This window comes from Heteronotia binoei, chromosome 5 (genome assembly GCF_032191835.1).
Source record: "Heteronotia binoei isolate CCM8104 ecotype False Entrance Well chromosome 5, APGP_CSIRO_Hbin_v1, whole genome shotgun sequence".
NCBI lineage: Eukaryota > Metazoa > Chordata > Lepidosauria > Squamata > Gekkonidae > Heteronotia > Heteronotia binoei.
This window is the reverse complement of record NC_083227.1, coordinates 94,806,279-94,825,783: the sequence shown is the minus strand read 5'-3', so window position 1 is coordinate 94,825,783 and position 19,505 is coordinate 94,806,279. Positions and strand designations below refer to the sequence as shown.

Here is a 19,505-nt window from a genome sequence, read left to right as displayed (position 1 = left end):
CATGTGACCTTCCTCTTTTTTTTTTTAAACATTCTATTGGGAGCGCTATGGCACTGAATTTCCAGACAACCAAATGGTGGCACTGTTGTGCTGTTTTATTATCTTGTTTCAGTGCCATGGTATTCCCAATAGAAAGTAAAAATAAACCTCTCAGGAAGATTATGTGTATGGGGGGGGGGCAGGGAAGGGGAGGAAATGGAAAGCAGCACAGTATGAAATGGCATGGCACTTCAAAGATGGATCCCTGCCGGAAGGAATATCACTGTGCGAAACTCTCATCCCTATGAAACTCCCATTATTCCATGATGGTTCACTAACGATTGTCTTCTGGTTTAGAACAATAAGTGTGAAAAGTGCCACTGTGACAAAGGCAATAAAACCAGTTGACAGAACCATGTACTGTGCACAAGTAAAGACCGTGCTATTGTGTTTTGAGGGAATTTACCTTGCCCACCTCAATTTTTGTTTGAAGTTCTCAGTTTTTTTCTGCGAACTTGGGAGGGGGGTCCTCTGAGTTTGCAGAAATGTTTTCTGTCAGTGTGGCCTCAATATGAAAATTTGAGAATCTGGAGATTAGTTCATACTTGACTATTAGAATATAAGATGATGATTAAACAACTATCCTACATTTTTTAAATGGTCAGTTATTGTTGACTTAGACATGAACTATTAAACTCAGAGCTTTGACTGGAACTTGAACACTTCACTTTCCTCCCCACTAAAACCAATATTTGACCAAGTTCAACTACTCTCCCCTGTGAAAACACATTCATACAAAAGCAATCATTAATTGTAGCTAAACAAAGTATACTTATTAAAAAAACAGAATTAGAGAAATATCCTTTCATTACATTGATTATTTAGGTAAGGGGATATACACACATACACACACAAAACTAGAAAGAGGATGAAAGTGATGTTGAGGACTTGAATAAAATTATTCATTATCCTTTATTCCTTATTTCGCAAGGAAAGTCACTAGAAATATGGTAGAACGCTATCAAAACATTTGATCTTGAAGTGACACAAGGTTCAGATTTTTACTCTGCCAGCAAGAAATAATGGGGAATTTGTTTGTCAGTGTCTGTGTTATAAGTGTGGATTCTAAGTAGTTAAAAAGGTACTCATCAAGACATTTTGACAGACTCTAATGCTGATGACACTGTATTGTAAAGAAATGCTGATAGGGACTTTTGTGAACGAAAGGCACAGCAGTCTTAACGTACATGCTCTTCATCTCTTCCCTTGGAAAACAAGCAGTAAAATGCATTAAATTTCATGTCACGCTCGGCCTGAATATAAAGCTGGTCTGTTGAAAGGCCATTTCCCTGGTCCATTTTTTGTTGTAGAATTCACAGCATAGTAACTTTTGGATGTGGTGCAGCTTCCGCATTGTGAAGCTCAGTGAGCCGTGTTCAGCTGTTGTTGTATATTCATTTATGTGATTCAGTGGCCAGCAGCAAACAAGAGCATAGTACTCTAAGCAGGCATTAAGAAAAAGCTATATTGAATAAGCTGAGAAAGTATAGTGCAGCTCCTCTTAAAGACTGGTTGCCTTGACAATCAGTGATGCAGAAGAAAGGCTTCAGTAAAATGCTGGTTGAGAGAGTTTATAAATACAGCATAAGCTTAGACCAGACTAACTATGGCTACACATTAATGAAATGCACTTTAAAAACAATAGCAATGATTTTTTTAAAAGCTCAGGTAACCCCCTCCCCCTTTACAATCATTTACACAAAGAAAATGTAAAGTCAGATTTAGTTACTCTTTAAAAAATAGTTGCAACAAAATGATGATTCTTATCAATTTTGCTTGGAGCTTATTCAATTTATTGCTACAGAATTCACTATAAATATGATGATTTCTTCAACATAATGAATAACCATTAACATAATGAAGAACGATTAATAAGTTAAAGTCCTTTTTCTACAGCCTATAAGTACAAGAAATGTAAAGCATAAAATGCAGATGGAGCACTTTAAAATTCAGGAAAACATCTGTGTTTGAAATCAAGGTCTATGAAGTTTCTTATACAGAACAAAAAGTTCAAGGCCAACAGAATTAAAACCTCAAGGCATATGAATAAAGGTATAATAAGATTATACTTGCACAATTATATGAAATTGGCCTCCAACTTTCAAGGAAATACTATTATTCACAAATTTAAAACAGAAATGGGACTTAAAGAGGTGGAATGCAAAAAACAAAACAAAACAGAAGACCAAATACAGTTTTGTTTGATAACATACCTCCATGAGCAAAAAGCAGAAATATATCATATTTCATGGGTCAATGCATGACAATAGGTGTACAGCATCCTCTTCTAAGATCGTCTTAGCAAATCTATTTCCTCTTCTACCATTCATTTTGGGAAAGTAAAGCCCAAGGGGTTATGTTTATCATATATGACAAACCACTTCAATTAATTTCTACAGAAATGCATTCTTGGTTTTGAGTGACTTCTATTGATGCAACTCAAATATAATTTTTGCTAGGTGGTTTAATGTTACAAAACACAATTTAACTACTTTTAAAACAAATGTAATTTTCTGTAACTATAGCTTTCATCTAGAGTTGCCAGGTGTGAATCAGGAAATATCTGGGGGCTTAATAGGGATGCCAGTCCACAGGCAGGGGTGGAGGATCTCCCATTTGGAGGGGTTCCCCACAAATGTCAGCCAGCTGGCCAATGGGGAAGCCCCACCCCCAAAAGTCCCATGGACACCGTGTGTGCTTACCCTTCCAGCTGCAGATTTATGGCTTGCCGGGCAGTACCTGCAGCACCTGCTCTTTCCAAGTGGGGGCAACTGCTCTTGCCCTCCAAGCCACAACTTCATGGCTTGCGGGGCAGAAGTACATGGCACCTGCTCTTTCAAAGGGAGGCCATCTGCTGTTACTTTCCAAGCTATGAATTCGTGGCTTGGAAGGCAGGAGCGCACAACATCCACTCTTTCTGAGTGGGAGGCACCTTCTCTTGCCCTCCAAGTCACAATTTTGTAGCTTGCAGGGCAGAAGCACATGGTGCCCACTTTTCCCTTTAAATGGTTGGAGAAAGCGGTGTGTGTGTGTGTCTGCATGGTGCTGCAACTCCAGCACGATGAGGTCACTCTGCATTACATCATTACATTGAGGATGATCTCTCCACCTCCTGGAATGCCGCCCCCAATCATCCTCATCAGGGAGATTATAGGACCTGGCAATCCTAGGACATTAGGGGTGGAGCCAGGAGACTTTGGAGGTGGAACCAGGAGCAAGGTTGTGACAAGTATGATTGAACTACGAAGGGAATTCTGGCCATCACATTTAAAGGGACTGCACTCCTTTTAAATGTCTTCCCTTCATTGGAAATAACAGAGGATGGGGGCACCTTCTTTTGGGGCTCATACAATTAGACCCCCCAGTCATAAGAACGTAAGAGAAGCCATGTTGGATCAGGCCAATGGTCCATCCAGTCCAACACTCCATGTCACACAATGGCCAAAAATACTAAGTGCCATCAGGAGGTTCACCAGTATGGCCAGGACGTTAGAAGTCCTCCCACTGTGCCCCTCCCCCCAACACCAAGAATACAGAGTATCACTGCCCCAGACAGAGAGTTCCAACAATATCTCTGCTCCATATGTTTGTCCAATCCCCTCTTGAAGCTGTCTATGCTTGCAGCTGCCACCACCTCCTGTGGCAGTGAATTCCATGTGTTAATCACCCTTTGGGTGAAGAAATACTTCCTTTTTTCAGTTCTAACCTGACTGCTCAGCAATTTCATTGAATGTCCATGCGTTCTTGTATTGTGAGAAAGGGAGAAAAGTACTTCTTTCTCTACCTTCTCTATCCCATGCATAATCTTGTAAACCTCTATCATGTCACCCCTCGGTCGACATTTCTCCAAGCTAAAGAGCCCCAAGCGTTTTAACCTTTCTTCATAGGGAAAGTGTTCCAACCCTTTAATCATTCTAGTTGGCCTTTTCTGGACTTTTTCCAATGCTATAATTTATTTTTTGAGGTGCGGTGATCAGAATTGTACACAGTACTCCCAATGAGGCTGCATCATCGATTTGTACAGGGGCATTATGATATTGGCTGATTTGTTTTCAGTTCCCTTCCTAATAATTCCCAGCATGGAATTGGCCTTTTTTATTGCACTTGCACACTGCCTCAACATTTTCAGTGAGTTATCTAACATGACCCCAAGATTTCTCTCTTGGTCAGTCTCCTCCAATTCACACCTCATCAACTTGTATTTATAGTTAGGATTTTTTGCCCCAATGTGCATTACTTTGCACTTGGCCATGTTGAACCTCCAATCTTTTTGAAATTTGGGGAGGCAGGTAGAGGAGAGGCACTAGAAGTGATATGGAAAATTTGGAGCCTCTTTCTCAAAAACCCCTTCAAGTGCCAGATACCCATGGATCAATTCTCCATTATACCCTATGGGGACTCATCTCCATAGGGCAGGGGTGTTTAATGCATTTGTTATGAGGGCCAGATCTGACATAAATTGGACTTTGTGGGGCGGGCCCAAGCATGTAATAAAATGTATTGACAGGTAGTGGAGATATAAACTTTATAAAGGATACAAACACAATTAAAGGGTTTTTTAAAGCTTAAAATACAAACATGCTTAAAACTCTTGTGATAGTTTGCTTAAAATGAAAATGTAGGGGAATAATTGAATTTGGCAATGCAATTATTAAAATAAAGCATCAAGAAAAAGCACAAGGATCACAGCAGAAACTAAAAATATCAATATAAAATGCTCAGAGCCTTGGAAAAATGAAGTGGCTAGGCATTGCAAGCTTCTCTCTCCCTGCAGGGTCTACTCAGATTGGAAATGGCTCTCCAATGTAATATCCCCCTAGGCTCCACTTTTCAGGTCCATTCAGCAGAGACAAGCTGGCTCAAAGCAGCAACCCTGTATTTGCAAAAAGACAACTCCAGCAAGGAACAGCATCAACTGGCCATACAAACACTGGAAAGTGAAACTACTTGAGCTCCATTCCATCGAAATATATTGCAGCACAGACAAAGTTGCAAGGAAAATGTGGAATGAATCTTCCATTATGGTTTCTGGGCCCAGAAAGACTACACCCAGAGAGGGTGCAGAGACCTTAATAGAAAAGCCATTCTGCATTTTCTTTGCATCTTTGCAATCTTGGAAGAGCTTCCTGCTGGAGCAGACAAAGACAAGGCAGAAGGAGCTGGGAACTTTGGCAACCTTAGAACTTCAAAGGGTGAGGACAGGAGGGGGAAGAGGGGGTAGAAAAGAGCTGCAGGCCTGATTAAAGCCCTGGGCAGGCTGGCTGCAGCCTGCAGGCTGAACATTTGACATCCTGACATAGGGTATAATGGAATGCCCAGTGGCCTGGTTTGCACTACACCTGGTCCAAAACTATATCTGGTCCTACATTCTGACAACCTGAAAGTGGGGGGAGGGCTTGCAAACCAGGGGCTCCCCTGCCCCCAACAGGGGATTGGCAACCCTATTTTCATTATACAATAAACTGAGTGTTCATTTGTTTCTCCACATTACATATATATTTAGTTATGCAGGAGAATCCATGAGGTTTTTTAATGAAGGCTTTAGATATGGAGTTTTAATGGACACATATTTTACTGCTGGATTTATCTTCTTGGATTTGGTTTTAGATGTTTTGCTGTAACAATTTTAACTCCTATAGTTATCGTCCATGGATCCCAATGTTTGGAAGAAACACAGCTTAGAAATATCTAAATAATATCCTTCCTGGTGCAGATTCACAGTAAGTGACCATCCAAGGTAAGTGCCTAGGTTTTACAGAAAAATCCAAGATCAAAAAAGTGGATTTTTTTTACCTCACACCCAAACTGCTTAAGCTATGTCTGCATTTACACAAACATAATAACCTATAGAAAAGATTAGATCTTACAATGCAGCACCACAAGTTTCCTAACAACCCAATAATTACTGCTAGTGCTACTAGTAGCAGTGTTGAAAGGTGTAGATATTTGTGGTGCTGGGAGGAGCAAAGAAGGAATACAAAAAGGTGGCAGTGGTGGTAGGAGGAAGAATGGAAGTGCTGGGGTGATTATTATTACATTGATTTACACTGTGTAATCTGCCTTGAGTCTCAGTGAGAAAGGAGGACAATCGATGACGTAAATAAATAATTCTGCCATGATAGGAAACTGAGCAACAGAAAAAAGTCACACAGTCAGGAGACTGGAAGGAAAGCAACAGTTCCATGCACAATATGCCCCTTAAATGCCTGGTGTAGTGGTTAAGTGCACGGACTCTTATCTGGGAGAACCAGGTTTGATTCCCCACTCCACCACTTGGCTGGATATTAGGAAAAGGTTCTCTTCAGGGCTTTCCCCCCCCCTTTCTTCAAAAAAAGCCCAGCAGGAGCTCATTTGCATATTAGGCCACACATCCTGATTCCAAGTCAGCTGAAACTGTGTGTTCCCGTATGTTTCTGTATGTTCTTGCTCAAAAAAAGCTCTGGTTTTCTTACAGTAAGAGTTGTTCTTCAGTGAATCAGCTACCAAAGGAGGTGGTGAACTCCTCCTCACTGGCAATCTTTAAGCAGTGGCTGGACAAACACTTGTCAGGGATGATCTATCCTGCATTGAGTAGGGGGTTGGACTGGATGGCCTGTATGACTCCTTCCATAGAATCTGTGATTCTATAATTCCATGATATACATTCTGTCCCAGAGAATCAACTAATCACACTGGAATGAGGTAGCATTGACCCCTTTTGCAAAAGCATGCAAAACATCACTGTAAGGGGAATTGTGCCCCAAAAAGGATAAAAATGCCCCCCTTACAAATAAATTTGGACTCAGTCCTTACAAATACATTTGGACAGGGCTCTTTTTGTTGCAGGGATTCCTTTGCATATTGGGCCACACACCCCTGATGTAGCCAATCCTCCAAGAGCTACACACCCCTGATGTAGACAATCATGTAATATGAGCCCTGTAAGCTCTTGGAGGATTTGCTACATCAGGAGGGTGTGGCCCAATATGCAAAGGAGTTTCTGCTACAAAAATGCCCTGCGTTTGGATTATCATTACTAATATAGTACCAAGAATTGAAATTAATCTGTTTCTGTTTCCATTAAAATATTTGTGGCTTTAAACAGACAAAACTTTCCAGATTGTACGATTACTCAGAGGAATTGTCATGCTTTCCCCAGCCGCTACATGCTATTTAATTCAGGGCATCATGTGCTATACAGTATGCTAATCTACAGGGAAAGATTCACTTCAGATGGTCACTAAATGTTATTTCAAGATGAATAAAATACTTAAACTATTTATTTCCTTAAGATAATATTTTGTAATATCTCTAGTGTGCTACGTGCCTCCATAAATTGATGGGTCTGGCCTAATCCACTCATCTGTAAATTGTATTTCTGTATTAGGATATAGCTATATAGAGAAAAGAATGTCTAACTGAGGATAGCCATGATTATTTGCATGAAGATGTCATAAAACAGAAACACACCTGTTAGCTGGGGCAGAAGATCTCTGTAGCATAATCCTCACAAGGAGAAATATAGGGTCACAAGATAACTGTGAGATTCATATGTTACCTGATATGTACTATCATGAACTATACTTTGCCTACCTTTGTGTAAAACAAATATGTAGCATACCTGAGTGGATCAGTTGAAAGACTGCTTCTTGTTTCCAAGGAATTCCTGAGATAGTTGCAAAAGAATAAAATTAACAATATTAACACATAACGAATGACAAGCTTACAAAAGACCCCATACTAAGCCTCTGGTAAATTATTAAGATGTTTTTAAAAGTTATTTTTGAGAAAATATGATAGCTTATGAATTGGTTTAAAATCTGACCTGCACGTTCATTTCAAAAAAGTGACTTCTATATGAATCATATACAAAGGAAGTTTTACACATGCCAAAGTAGTGCTTTAATTAGAGAAAAGAGTTTTAGTATTAAATATATTGCTATAAGTCCATTATTTTAATACTTCATTTAACCAAAAAACATCAATTGTAAGCCTTTGAACAAATATACATTAGTCATGTTCATTATGACTTATTTTATTTATACAATCTGGTTTAATAATGCACAAAACATTTGCATGTATGGGTTTTAAAATACTGGTTTAATCTATTGTTGCTAACAATGCATTGAACAGAGACATTAACTATTGTATTGAGGTAAGAGTGGGCACCTACTTAGCCTGGTTTAACTTGGAAATCCAATCAAATTACAATTTGAAAATGCTAAAAACATAAATTGACCTAGAAATATTCCAGCATGTAAAGTTATTAAATATCCTTAAAAGGTTGCACACATATGCTGTAAAGTATAGCCACGTATGTAGACAGCTTCTCAGTCATTCAATTATTCCAGAGCTGGCTTCCTAGTCCTAGAATGTGAGTGAGTGAGTGAGAGAGAAAGAGTGTGTGTGTTAGAGGAGAATTATAGGGGTCACAATTATGATGCTCGAGGCCTAAGTTATCTTAAGTAGGGATGGGCATGGAACACGAAAATAGTGTGTCATTTCATTTCATGGTTAGTTGAGCTGCCCAGATCAGTGGTTCATTTCATTTCGAGTTTTTCAATTTGCCAAACAATTTGTAGTTCATTGGTCCAGTCATTTCAGAAAGGTGAAGAACAGCCCCCTCATAAGCTAGTGATGCCAAACTTGCTACAAACTCTTTAGCGGACCCTCCTCTACCTGTTTTCCAAGTCTGATGTGAATTGGATTTCAGGGGGCCAAGTTACAGCCCTCAAAGCAGGTGCCCCCAGTAAACTGGTCTCCTAGGAGCTGGGATAAGAAAAGGAAGCCGCCCCGCAGGTTCTAGTTGGTTTCACCCCCAGGAAGGCTGGGAACTGACTAGACAGCACAGCCCCACTCTCTTGGCCCCTGCGCTTCTGTTCAGTTTCCTGTGAAACTGACTAGAAGCCACACGGGGCAGAGGAGAGTGGAGCTGCGGCATCTAATCAGTTTCACTTGAAACTTACTAGAAGCGCAGGGTATGGGGCAGAGCAAAGCTGCCACTTCTAGTCAGTTTCACTGGAAAGTGACCGGAAGTGCACATTGTTGCTGCCATGCTGTCTGGAAAAATGAAGCAAACACGAAGCAACCAACATGCCAAGAAAAAAAGCTGGTTAATTTAGTGTTCCGGTGTGGTGGGATGAGACAACCCAGTTTGGAATGAATCACAATTTGACCATTTTTAGCATGAATCATGATTCATGATTCGGTTCATGCTCATCCCCAATCTGAAGTCCTTCCACCCCTGCCTGTAGCTACGTATTTGCAACACAGGACCTTTATTTACCTTTAAACCATAGGGAGAAAGTAAACTATAAATACATGAAATTGCATAATGTAAAATGCTCTTCTTTTATAGCTAGTAATTAATAGAATTAACACCTTGTGAATTCCTTGCTTCTTCAAGGATGATATCATTACTTTTCTGTTACTTTATTCATAAGGAGCAACCAGTTCTAATTGAAATACAAATGTTCCTCTGTCTGGGGAGGTATCTTGTTTCTAATCCTCCCACAGAATTGATGCTTACCTTGGAACAACTTTGCATACCTTTTAACTAAGAGCATCCTTAACATCTTGCTCCATCGCTCCAATCTAACACTGGTATAAAAATACCATGTGGAATATTTCCAGAGGAACGGCCAAACTAGTCTTTAGCAGCAAAATTAAACAAGAGTCTAGTGGCATCTTAAAAGATTTAACAATTTATGCCAGAATAAAATCTTGCTAGTCTTTAAACTGCCACTAGATGTCTGTTTATTTACAGGAAACACTATGATCTAACCAGTTTAAAGTGAACCCAGCATTGCAGGTCAGTAAAAGTACAAGAAATGAAAACCAGATAATCTGTTCCCTTTGTGCGCCTCTTGACAAAGGGAAACATCAAAGTTCCTTTGAAGTAGCTGTTCAGCACTGCCTTTGGTTTACAGTATTTTTTAGGGCTTAAAAGGGGCTTAATGCTTTACTCTTTCTGGACTGTTATGCCACAGCACCTTAAAATGTTTTTGATTCACGCATATTCGATAGTAGCTTTATGCTAATTTGTGACTGGAAGTTTGGAAAGCATGTTAAGTGCTCTGTGCGTTAAAGGGAGAAGAGGGTTGTGCTGAGTGGGAAGGCTAGGTGCACAAGATGGGAACAGTGAAAACCTCTCCTTGCTGATGTGAGAGGATCCATGTCTGTTGAGACAGTAAAACAGAATCACTGGTGGGGCAGGAACACAACACAAGACAAAAATAGCCCCTTCTCACTGGCTCTATTGGAATAATTTTGACAGTAGGAAAAAAATGTCCTGGAGGCATTTCTAGCAGCCTGTTAGCCTTGGGGCCTTGACTACTCCATCTTGTCAGATCTCAGAAACTAAGCAGGGTCAGTCCTGGTTAGTATTTGCATGGGAGACCACCAAAGAGGTCCAGGGTGACTACACAGAGGCAGGCAATGGCAAATCACTTTCAAACATCTTTTGCCTAGTTTGGAATGTCCATAAATCACCTGTGACTTGATATCACTTTACACACACAGACCCTAGCCTTGGAAGCAGATAAAGTATAGTTTTCTCTAGGAGAAATTAGCTATCAATCCAACATGGATCTTTTCTCAATAAGAAATAAGCCAAAGAGTCTCTCTCTCACACAATTACACAGCCCTCACATAACACCCCCCCAATATATATATATATATATATATATATATATATATATATATATATATATATATATATATATATATATATATATATATATATATATATATATATAATCACAGACATAAGAGATGAGCCCTTGAAAGGGGGATGGGGGGGTTGGATTTAATGCAGGCTGGTCGCATGTGCAGCTCTCACTAACATTAGCTGTCTCAGTTCTGTAAGTGTTCCACATGGAAAACCCCCCTACAGGCTTCAAAAGAGGCTCTAAAAACACAGAAGGACCAGAGACAGAAGCACAATGTGAATTAATTGATCGTATCAAAGAAAATGTTAACTGGGATCACTGTGATTTACATACACATGCACACACTCCCAGATGGGTAAATTGCCTCTTTCATCTTTAATATACTCAGTATGGATAAAGAACCTCCACACAGAATAGGGAAACATGGCAATTTCCTTTAATTTTAATGTTTATTAAGCTGCAAAGCTATCCAGAGAAAAGGAATGAAACAATAGAGGAGTAAAATCTTGCTTGCAGAAGCACTATGTTTCTCAGCTCTTTTCAAAGAGCTCTTATGAATCAGACAACAAATTTACTGTTTTGTGTAGCCTCTTCCTTACTTATATGGGAAATCTGTCTTTCACATTATTCTGCTAAATACGGGTATCACATTCAGGCATTTAGACTGTTATGTGAATAATGACATCTCTATTTCACTGTGCTTCTGAACCACACTGCAATCTGCCTTGAGTCTTTTTTTTAGAAAGACAGGCTAAAATGTCATAAATAAATAACTATTTTGATAAAAATTTGCCTAAAAATATAATTTAAAGGAAGACAAATTTTAACTGCATTTTTTTTACTAACCATATTTATACTTTAATGGTAATATGTTGCAATCTTTTTGCGATAACAAGTTTTGAAGCAATGAATGAGCTTCATCCCACTTTTAGAAACATCTTTTGACATTTCCAAAGCAGCTCACCTGAAGAGTCACAGTGCTAAGATAGGAAGAAACATTTAAAAAAAAACCACAGGCAAACACATTAATTCATGATATTAAGAAATCCAGGAGCCGCTCTGGGAAGTCTTTGACTGCCTCAGTATAGCCTAAGCTACCCAATCCAATACTGGGTGATATCAGACGACTTCTGAGTTGGCAATATCAACTGCCCCCCCCCCCCCCCATAGCTATAATGGCTCAATCTAGTAATAATATCAAAATAAAATGTATAATTTTGCAATGCCAAGTATCCATCAATCCATGTATAGAAGACACATTGCATTTTCCACAGTTCTTATCCATTCCTCTAACCCCTTCTGTCCCCAGAAAGATCATTCTAGGGATCATGAGATCCATGTGGAAGAACAACCATGCAGGTCAGTGGACTGGAGTCAGGGAGAACAAGGAGATGACCCCCTTTCCTATTTGCATAATTGAAAATATGCAACTTAATATAACATTTTGATTAATAGTCCATTAAGTTTCTGTAGCCCAAGCAGAATGCTGTGAGTCCTTATTAAGAATAAATTTCACAATAAGTAATAATATACACAGGAGCACCCTGAGCAATTCTTCTAGTACACTGACACATATCCAACATTGTTTGCACTTGCATTACTGGCAGCTGTTCAGCTCTATTATTTCTTCCATCTATGTAAGGCATGTCTAAAATACCCTGTAGTCCCTTAAAAATCTTTGCCTATCATTCGCTCCACATAAGATATTTTCTGGAATGTTAGGTAGGTACCTCTCACACAAATGGCATGTGAAGCATTTTCCAGCCATATCCATCCACTGAAAGAAATCAAAGAAATATACAAATAACGTACTAGTAACATCTTCATGCCCCTTCCTAATGTTGTTTTCTGGCTCTTCCTTGAACTTCTTTTCTCATTTTTTTTTGAAATGGAAGGGTTTTTTTTAAATAAATCAAACCACCTCCAGTGGTTTAAAACATATGCCAGTTAAGCTGATATTCCAAATAACCCTCTATCATGCATTGGTATTGCATAAGCTTTTGCTTTATTTCTTTAAACATTTAATCATCAGGCAGCCAGCTGCAGGGATATGAACCTTCCAGGCATGCTGCATCAATAGCATCCCATCAAAACGAACAAGATACAATTTGCAAATAGCTACCAGAAACAGCAAACACAAAGTCTTGTGGCATGCAAGGTTTTGAATAACAATGAGATAGCAAACTGAAAACTAGATACTAAAAATCAAGGTTAAATTAAGGACCATTTTGGTTCGTATCTTTCTCTTCACAAAGGAAGCAACATTTGAAAGTACCAGGAAAGCCAAACTGCTTGAAAAAGAAGCTTTTATTTTAAAACAAATAATAGTCCCACATGACTATAGATGCAGCACCTGAGATTTTCACAGCTATCCAGATGATTTGATTGCCAAAGTCCATTAAAGAAGAAGTCAGAAAAATGAGACTGCAAAATAAATTTTGATTAAAAAAAATGATAATAGTTTTATTTACCCCAAAATGACAAGAATGCTATAGTTTACCATTCAGCAATACAGGAGTTGTGGCATAATAAGGAAGAAATTTAAGAAGAAATTATAGACCACTGATAACAAGTCCATAGGCTTATGGGACATTAAGTTGCCTAAAAGACCGTGTCAAAGGTTCCCAAGAGCTACCAACCCATACATTTGTAAACTCCTTCACAACATGGAAACTATTCTCCTTTGGCTTTTATTACAAAACAGAAAAATAGGAGGATAATTATATGTAAGAAGTTGAATTGTTCTGAAATAATCTTATCATCAGACACATGAAATGCAGCCAAAATATCCTCAACCAACCCTGATTTAATTTGATTTACTTCCTCAGTGATGCTTTTAAATCTTTGATAATTGAAAAGCAGGAACTGAGTTGTGCATGCAAATTATCTGACTTTCCCAATGTAGCATTTTAAAAGACACCAGGCATCACACATCCATTTCTGTTTCCTGGATTTGTGTAAACTTAAATTGTAGATAAAATGCTTAATCACTTTCATAATCCATTAAATGGGTAAAAAATCTACATAAAACATTTGTATCATGGAAATATTAATCACCCTACCAAACAGCCCAGCATATGTGTTCAGCACAATACTCAAGATAGCAGTTTCGTACAATTAGAGTGAGATTCATGTGAGTAATGAAGGATAAAAAAAATGAATAGGTAGATTGGTTTAAACTAAACTGACTGCTTTGCGAGTAGATTAAGAACTGTGTGTGTGCTTATAACCAGGGCTTTTTTGAGCAGGAACGCACAGGAACACAGTTCCTGCTGGGTTGGCATCAGGGGGTGTGGTCAAATATGCAAATGAGTTCCTGCTGGGCTTTTTCAACAAAAAAGCCCTGCTTATAACCGTGCTGTCTGAAGGACAAGGCTATAAGTGCCTTCCATTAGTTGCATTTGGTTTGCCAATTCTTCCCTTTCTTCTAGACTCAGACAATCTGGCCATGACACACTAACCCATACTTTTATAACCTTGTAACGCCCTGAACTGGTTCACATAATCTCCTCACACACTGGACTCAAAGGGTTGTTGTTGGAGACCAGTTGTCATCAGTATGGAACCAATCCTGTGGAGTTCCAGAAAATCACAATTTTGTTCCTCCACACCTTCCAATCTCTATGTAAAGTCATTAGTAGAAATCATCTGTAGCGTTGGGGTTGGATGAAATCAAAGTGAGGATAATACCCAACTCTATATATCTAAACACCCTGATGGTGCCATAGAGGTCCTAAATAACTGCCTGGCTGCTGTGGTAAATTGGCTTCCAGTGAGCAAACTGAAACTAAACCCTCAAAAGACAGAGGTGATGCTGGCTGAGAAGATGGAGATTTTGAAGGACACTGTACTCCTAACGTTTGGTGCAGTTCAGCTGATCCTTGATGACTCTGTTAGGAGCCTGCGAGTAGCAGCCATGTCCTTCTTCCTTCACCTTGAATCGGGGCGAAGGAAGAACAACATAGGCAGCCGCTGCCCAGGCAGCTCCCTTTGAAGCGGGGGAGAGGGCTGAGCTAGGGGCAGAGATGGGGAAGGGTCAGCGCAAGTGGGGATGGGGAGGGGACGTCCACCCCCATGGCGAGGGGGTGCCCCAGGCGGCCACCTACCTCATCAACTCCATGCACCAGCCCTGATTACAAGCACTAATGGAGCATGCATATTACTTCCATCCTGCAGGATGCCCAACTGTTTATAAGGCTCAATGAAAGATATTAGCTATCACATACAAAACCCTTCATGGCCTTGGACCCACATATCTGCAAGACTGCCTCTCCCCCTATCTTCCACCATGACAGTTTTACTCATTGGAGTAGAGTCCTCTGCAGCTGCTCATATGTGTGCATTCTCCATTGTGGCTCCCAGTCTATTAAATGGCCTGTCTAAGGAGGACTGGAAGGTTCCTACTCTTCTGGCTTTCCACAGACTATGCAAAACTGAATTATTCAAGAGGGTTTTTCTATGTAGGCAATTGAGTTGCACTGTACTAAAAGTTTCAAAGTTACTTGGATAAATTATTAGGTACTGTGATTTACACTACTGTGTATAGCTTGCTATGCAATGTTTGCATCATTTAATTCATCATTTTAATGCTTAAACTTTGCTTCAGTACTGTTTTCAGACTTCTAGTTGATTTTGCAACCCTAATTTCTATTGCAATGTTAATTGAATATCCCACTTTGATTGTATGGACTTGTTTTATGTAATCCACCTTGAGTCCAACTGAGAAACATAAACTATAAATAATGTAAATTGGCAATTCAACTGCAGAGTTTCCTGGATGATGGTTCCATATTAGACCCATTCCAATCTGATTTTCACCCAGGTCATGGGAAAGAGATGGCACTAGTTGTAGAAAGTCACACTGCCACCACCTCTACCTATTCTCCTTGCCAAAGAGTACCCACGAGGCAGCAAATGGTGTTTATGTGTGGGTGAGAGAGAGTATTTTAACTTCCTTAGCCGTCCTCTTTCTTCTTTGCCTTGGGTAGGGTTGCCTGGTGAGGCCAATAAGCTGACAGAGGGCTTATTAGAAGGCTCTGGGAGAAGGGAGGGAGGCTCTGGGAAGGGAGAGGAAAGAATCATGATTGAACTCTGAAATGAGTTCTGGCCATCACATTTAAAGGGACCACGTTCCTCTTAAATGCCTTCCCTCCATTGAAAATAGCGGAGGATGGAGGTAACTGCTTTTGGGGCTGAAAGAATTGGACCCCCTGGTTCAATCTTTTGGAAACTTAGAAAATTTTTTGAGGAGAGGCACCAGCAGCTATGCTGAAAGTTTAGTACCTTTAATTCTGTGATGGGTGGGAAGGAAAGAAAAAACTGCAAAGAAAGAAGCTTGTCAGTTTCATGGTCTGGTGGTATTGATAGGGCTCAGCTGACAGTTCACTGATTAACTAAGAACAAAGATATGAAAAATTGCTTTAATCAGGCTCTTTATACCTAGTAAGTATGTAAACTTATCTGGAACATCTGCCATGTTTAGAAAAGGCCCTTTGCTACTGTGTCCTCCATTCACAAAAAATTAAAATACAAGACACCTTATATTAATATGGATTGCAACATTTATGTACATCTGGTAAAGAAATCTTTTTATTGATAGAATGGAAGCACTTTGAAGGAAGCTATGGAATGTTGCACTATATCTGGGGGTTTCATATGGTTTAGACACAAAATTACCAGTCTTTCAAATGGTTGACAGGCCCCAGCTGTAAGGTGTATTTATCATACAATATCATCATTTTCCAAAGCAAAACATTTTGAAGTAACAAAGAGAATCCAGCTCCTTTCCTCCGTGGTAACACCACTGGAGGGTGGGGGCGACTTTGCCACCCTGGAAGAATGGCATGGCAACACCATCTAAGTAGCATGATTTGCCGCAGCTGGCTGGGGGCAGAGCCATCAAGCCTAGTGTTTATCTTCTGCCCTCCAACAGCTCTGTTGTCATTTGCACTCAGCCCACCCTCCTGCCCTGTTTCCAGTGTAGGCTGTGGCTGGTTGCCAGTTGGGAACCAGGTAGGAATTTTTCACTTCCATTCTTGATTGGCAATTAGGATGATTGGAAATTAGGATGAAGGTGTTTTTGCCTACCTTGCATTGGAACAGTGGATTTGGGATAATTGGCTTGGGTGGTTGCTGTTAAATAGGTTGGTCACTTGGCAGTGTAGGGCAGGTGTAAAATTTGACATTGTAATTTTGGAATCAGGGGTTCATTATGAGTGGCCTTCAGATTTCCACAGCCCAGGGCTGGGATTGAGGACCGTTGCTGGGAGCTGCTTGGTTAGGCTCATCTCTGTAGATTGTAAGGCTTTGGTGATGGCTTTCCATGGTGGCAACCAGTTGCCAGGCTGTTAGCCAGGAGCCAGAATTTGGCTTTGGGTCAGGGCTGAGTGCTCACCCAAGGTAGGCAAGGATGTTGGTTGATAGGTGACACCTGCCTGGTTTTGTTCTGCACCTGCAAATCCTTCTCCCTTTGTTGCTTAGTTATAAAGTTTAATAAAGTAGCCCTTGTATGATTCCAAGATGGTGTCTCTGTTGTCATTTCAACTGGGGTGTGTGTGTGCAAACATATTTATGATTTTTAAAAAATAACAAATGGGATGTGAGTTAAAGATTAGGTCTACTCCCATGTAAACTGTTAACATCCCCTTCAACCTTTAACAGTACACACACTATTTTGAATTCCACTGCTTTCTCCACGTATGTGTCTATGAAGTCTGAACTGACTGTCCTGCTCAATATCCTACAGATTTTCCTCTTAGACTGGAATAACTTTTCAGATATGTTGCTAGACAAAATAAAGATTTTTTTAATTTTTTTTTAGGAAAGAGTGGGTAAACTACTTTTTCTGAAGGTTTGGGTATACAGAAAATGAGTCTTGTATGTCTCCAGGGAGAATTAACAAGTGGAATATTGAAAGATGAAAAAAGATTCTGAGAATTGTATTGTGTATTAGAAACAAGAAGCAGTGAGATGTCTTGAAATAAGCACAAATTGCCAACACTGCTTCCAAAATCTGATGCACTGAGATTTCTTTTTCACTGATCACACCACCATGTGGAAGCAAGTCACCAATCCAAAACCTCTGCATCTCTAGAAACAATATACTGGAAAAAAAGAGATGGACAACTATTTTCCAAAGCTTGTATCACTTGCTGCAATCAAATTAATTTTATTAATTTTAAGGTTTTATCTGTTTTATCTGTTTTAAATGTTTAACCCTTTACATGCCTAAATATTGTTTAATTTTTATGTTGGATTCATTATTGGAAGCCGCCCTGAGCCATTCGTGGGAAGGGCGGGATATAAATTCTAAATAAATAAAATAAAAAATAAATTATATTTTTATACAAAAATATATTTCATGTGGATATACAACAGAAAGCACATATTACAATTGCTTTTGTGGGGAAATGATATACAATGGAGCATGCAAGTGTGCAGACAGAATGTATATGAACCAATTTAGAAGTATCTTGATTTGACAGAAAATTAACCTGCAGCAAATATTTCACCCTTACAGATACTGTACAAATATGTTTCAATTCATAAAAAATTATTTGCACATTCATTGTTCCTGACAATTGTATTACTCACTCTCTCAAATTATCTCATCAGAATGTTTTTATTCATTAGAAAAAATGCCAACATGAAAGGAGCTATTTAAAGCACGCCCAAGGGTTTATTGATACCCAGAGGCATTTATGAATATTTTTAATAGATCCTCTTATCTGTAGTCTGCATTACAAATTGCTTTTGAAATGTTCCTAATTTTCCAGTGCACATTGCCATACAGCAGGGGTGGCCAACGGTAGCTCTCCAGATGTTTTTGCCTACAACTCCCATCAGCCCCAGCCAGCATGGCCAATCCCACAACTCCATCCCACAACTCCAGTACCTCTTCTCAAGATCACAAAACTAGGTGTTTATTTTTTGTTAGATTGCCAGCCTAAAAATGGGAGATTGCAGTCTCAATTCCAGTTTACCAGGGAAGCTCACTGGCTGACCCTGGTCCAATCATTCTCTCTCAGCCTATCATATCTCATAGGGACGTTCTGGAGAATACAAAATAACAGGAGAGAATGACATAAGCTATTTTCTATTGGGAAGAAAGGGGAGGGGTATAAATATTTAAAAACAGAAAAAAAAATAACACATCCAGTCCAGGTTATAAAACTTTTAAAATGAAGTACAGGACAGAATTCATCTAATTTCTTCCTAGACCATGTTATGAACCTAATTCGATATTTTTTGTGTTACCAACTAAGAAAGATAGAGGCTCTGAGAACAACAGAGAAAGAATTTTACTGTGTTAAAGTGATTCCATATTTCCAGCTCTGCATTGTTTCAAATAATACAGAAGTCCTCTCTTACAACTTCAATAAACTTTCCGTTAATTTAAGGTGAATAATCTCTACCTATTTGCACAGAAAGAAGATAGACAATACAGAAATGTTACTGGTATCTGCTTAAACTATCAGGGAACTATTCTGAAGATTAACATTGGATTTTTGCATAAAACAAACAAAACAGCGACTATGTTTAAGACTGGCAAATGTGTTCCAATAAATGATATGTTCACCAGAAACACTGACCTGGTATAGGACAGATGATACAGCTATTTTGTTTTACCTACATACTTTGTTCTTGCAGCTATCTTAACACACACAACAGACGAATCCCTTAATGGCTAACTGAAAGTTAAACTATTTTCTTTTTCATTTTAAAGCATTGCAGATAAACTAAACAAAGGACAATCCAAGATAAAGTAAACATGATGAATGAGAAGAACATGATGAATGAAACTTGCTGCATCAGAGC

At 39.3% G+C, this 19,505-nt stretch overlaps 1 protein-coding gene across 9 annotated transcripts in view; it reads right to left on the bottom strand.

The window, feature by feature from the left end:
* Window positions 1–19,505, bottom strand: part of IQSEC1 (IQ motif and Sec7 domain ArfGEF 1) — a 328,187-nt gene that overhangs the window by 261,890 nt on the left and 46,792 nt on the right. For 7 of the 9 annotated variants that reach the window (XR_009555442.1, XR_009555443.1, XM_060239843.1 and 4 more), the window contains one exon: window positions 7,640–7,684. The exons of the other annotated variants lie outside the window; for them this stretch is intronic. Coding sequence is in view for 5 of the 7 variants with exons in the window: in XM_060239843.1 (XP_060095826.1) it covers window positions 7,640–7,684 (45 nt within the window). In the remaining 2 variants the exon portion in view is untranslated. The remainder of the gene's footprint in view (window positions 1–7,639; window positions 7,685–19,505) is intronic. 9 annotated transcript variants of the gene reach the window in all.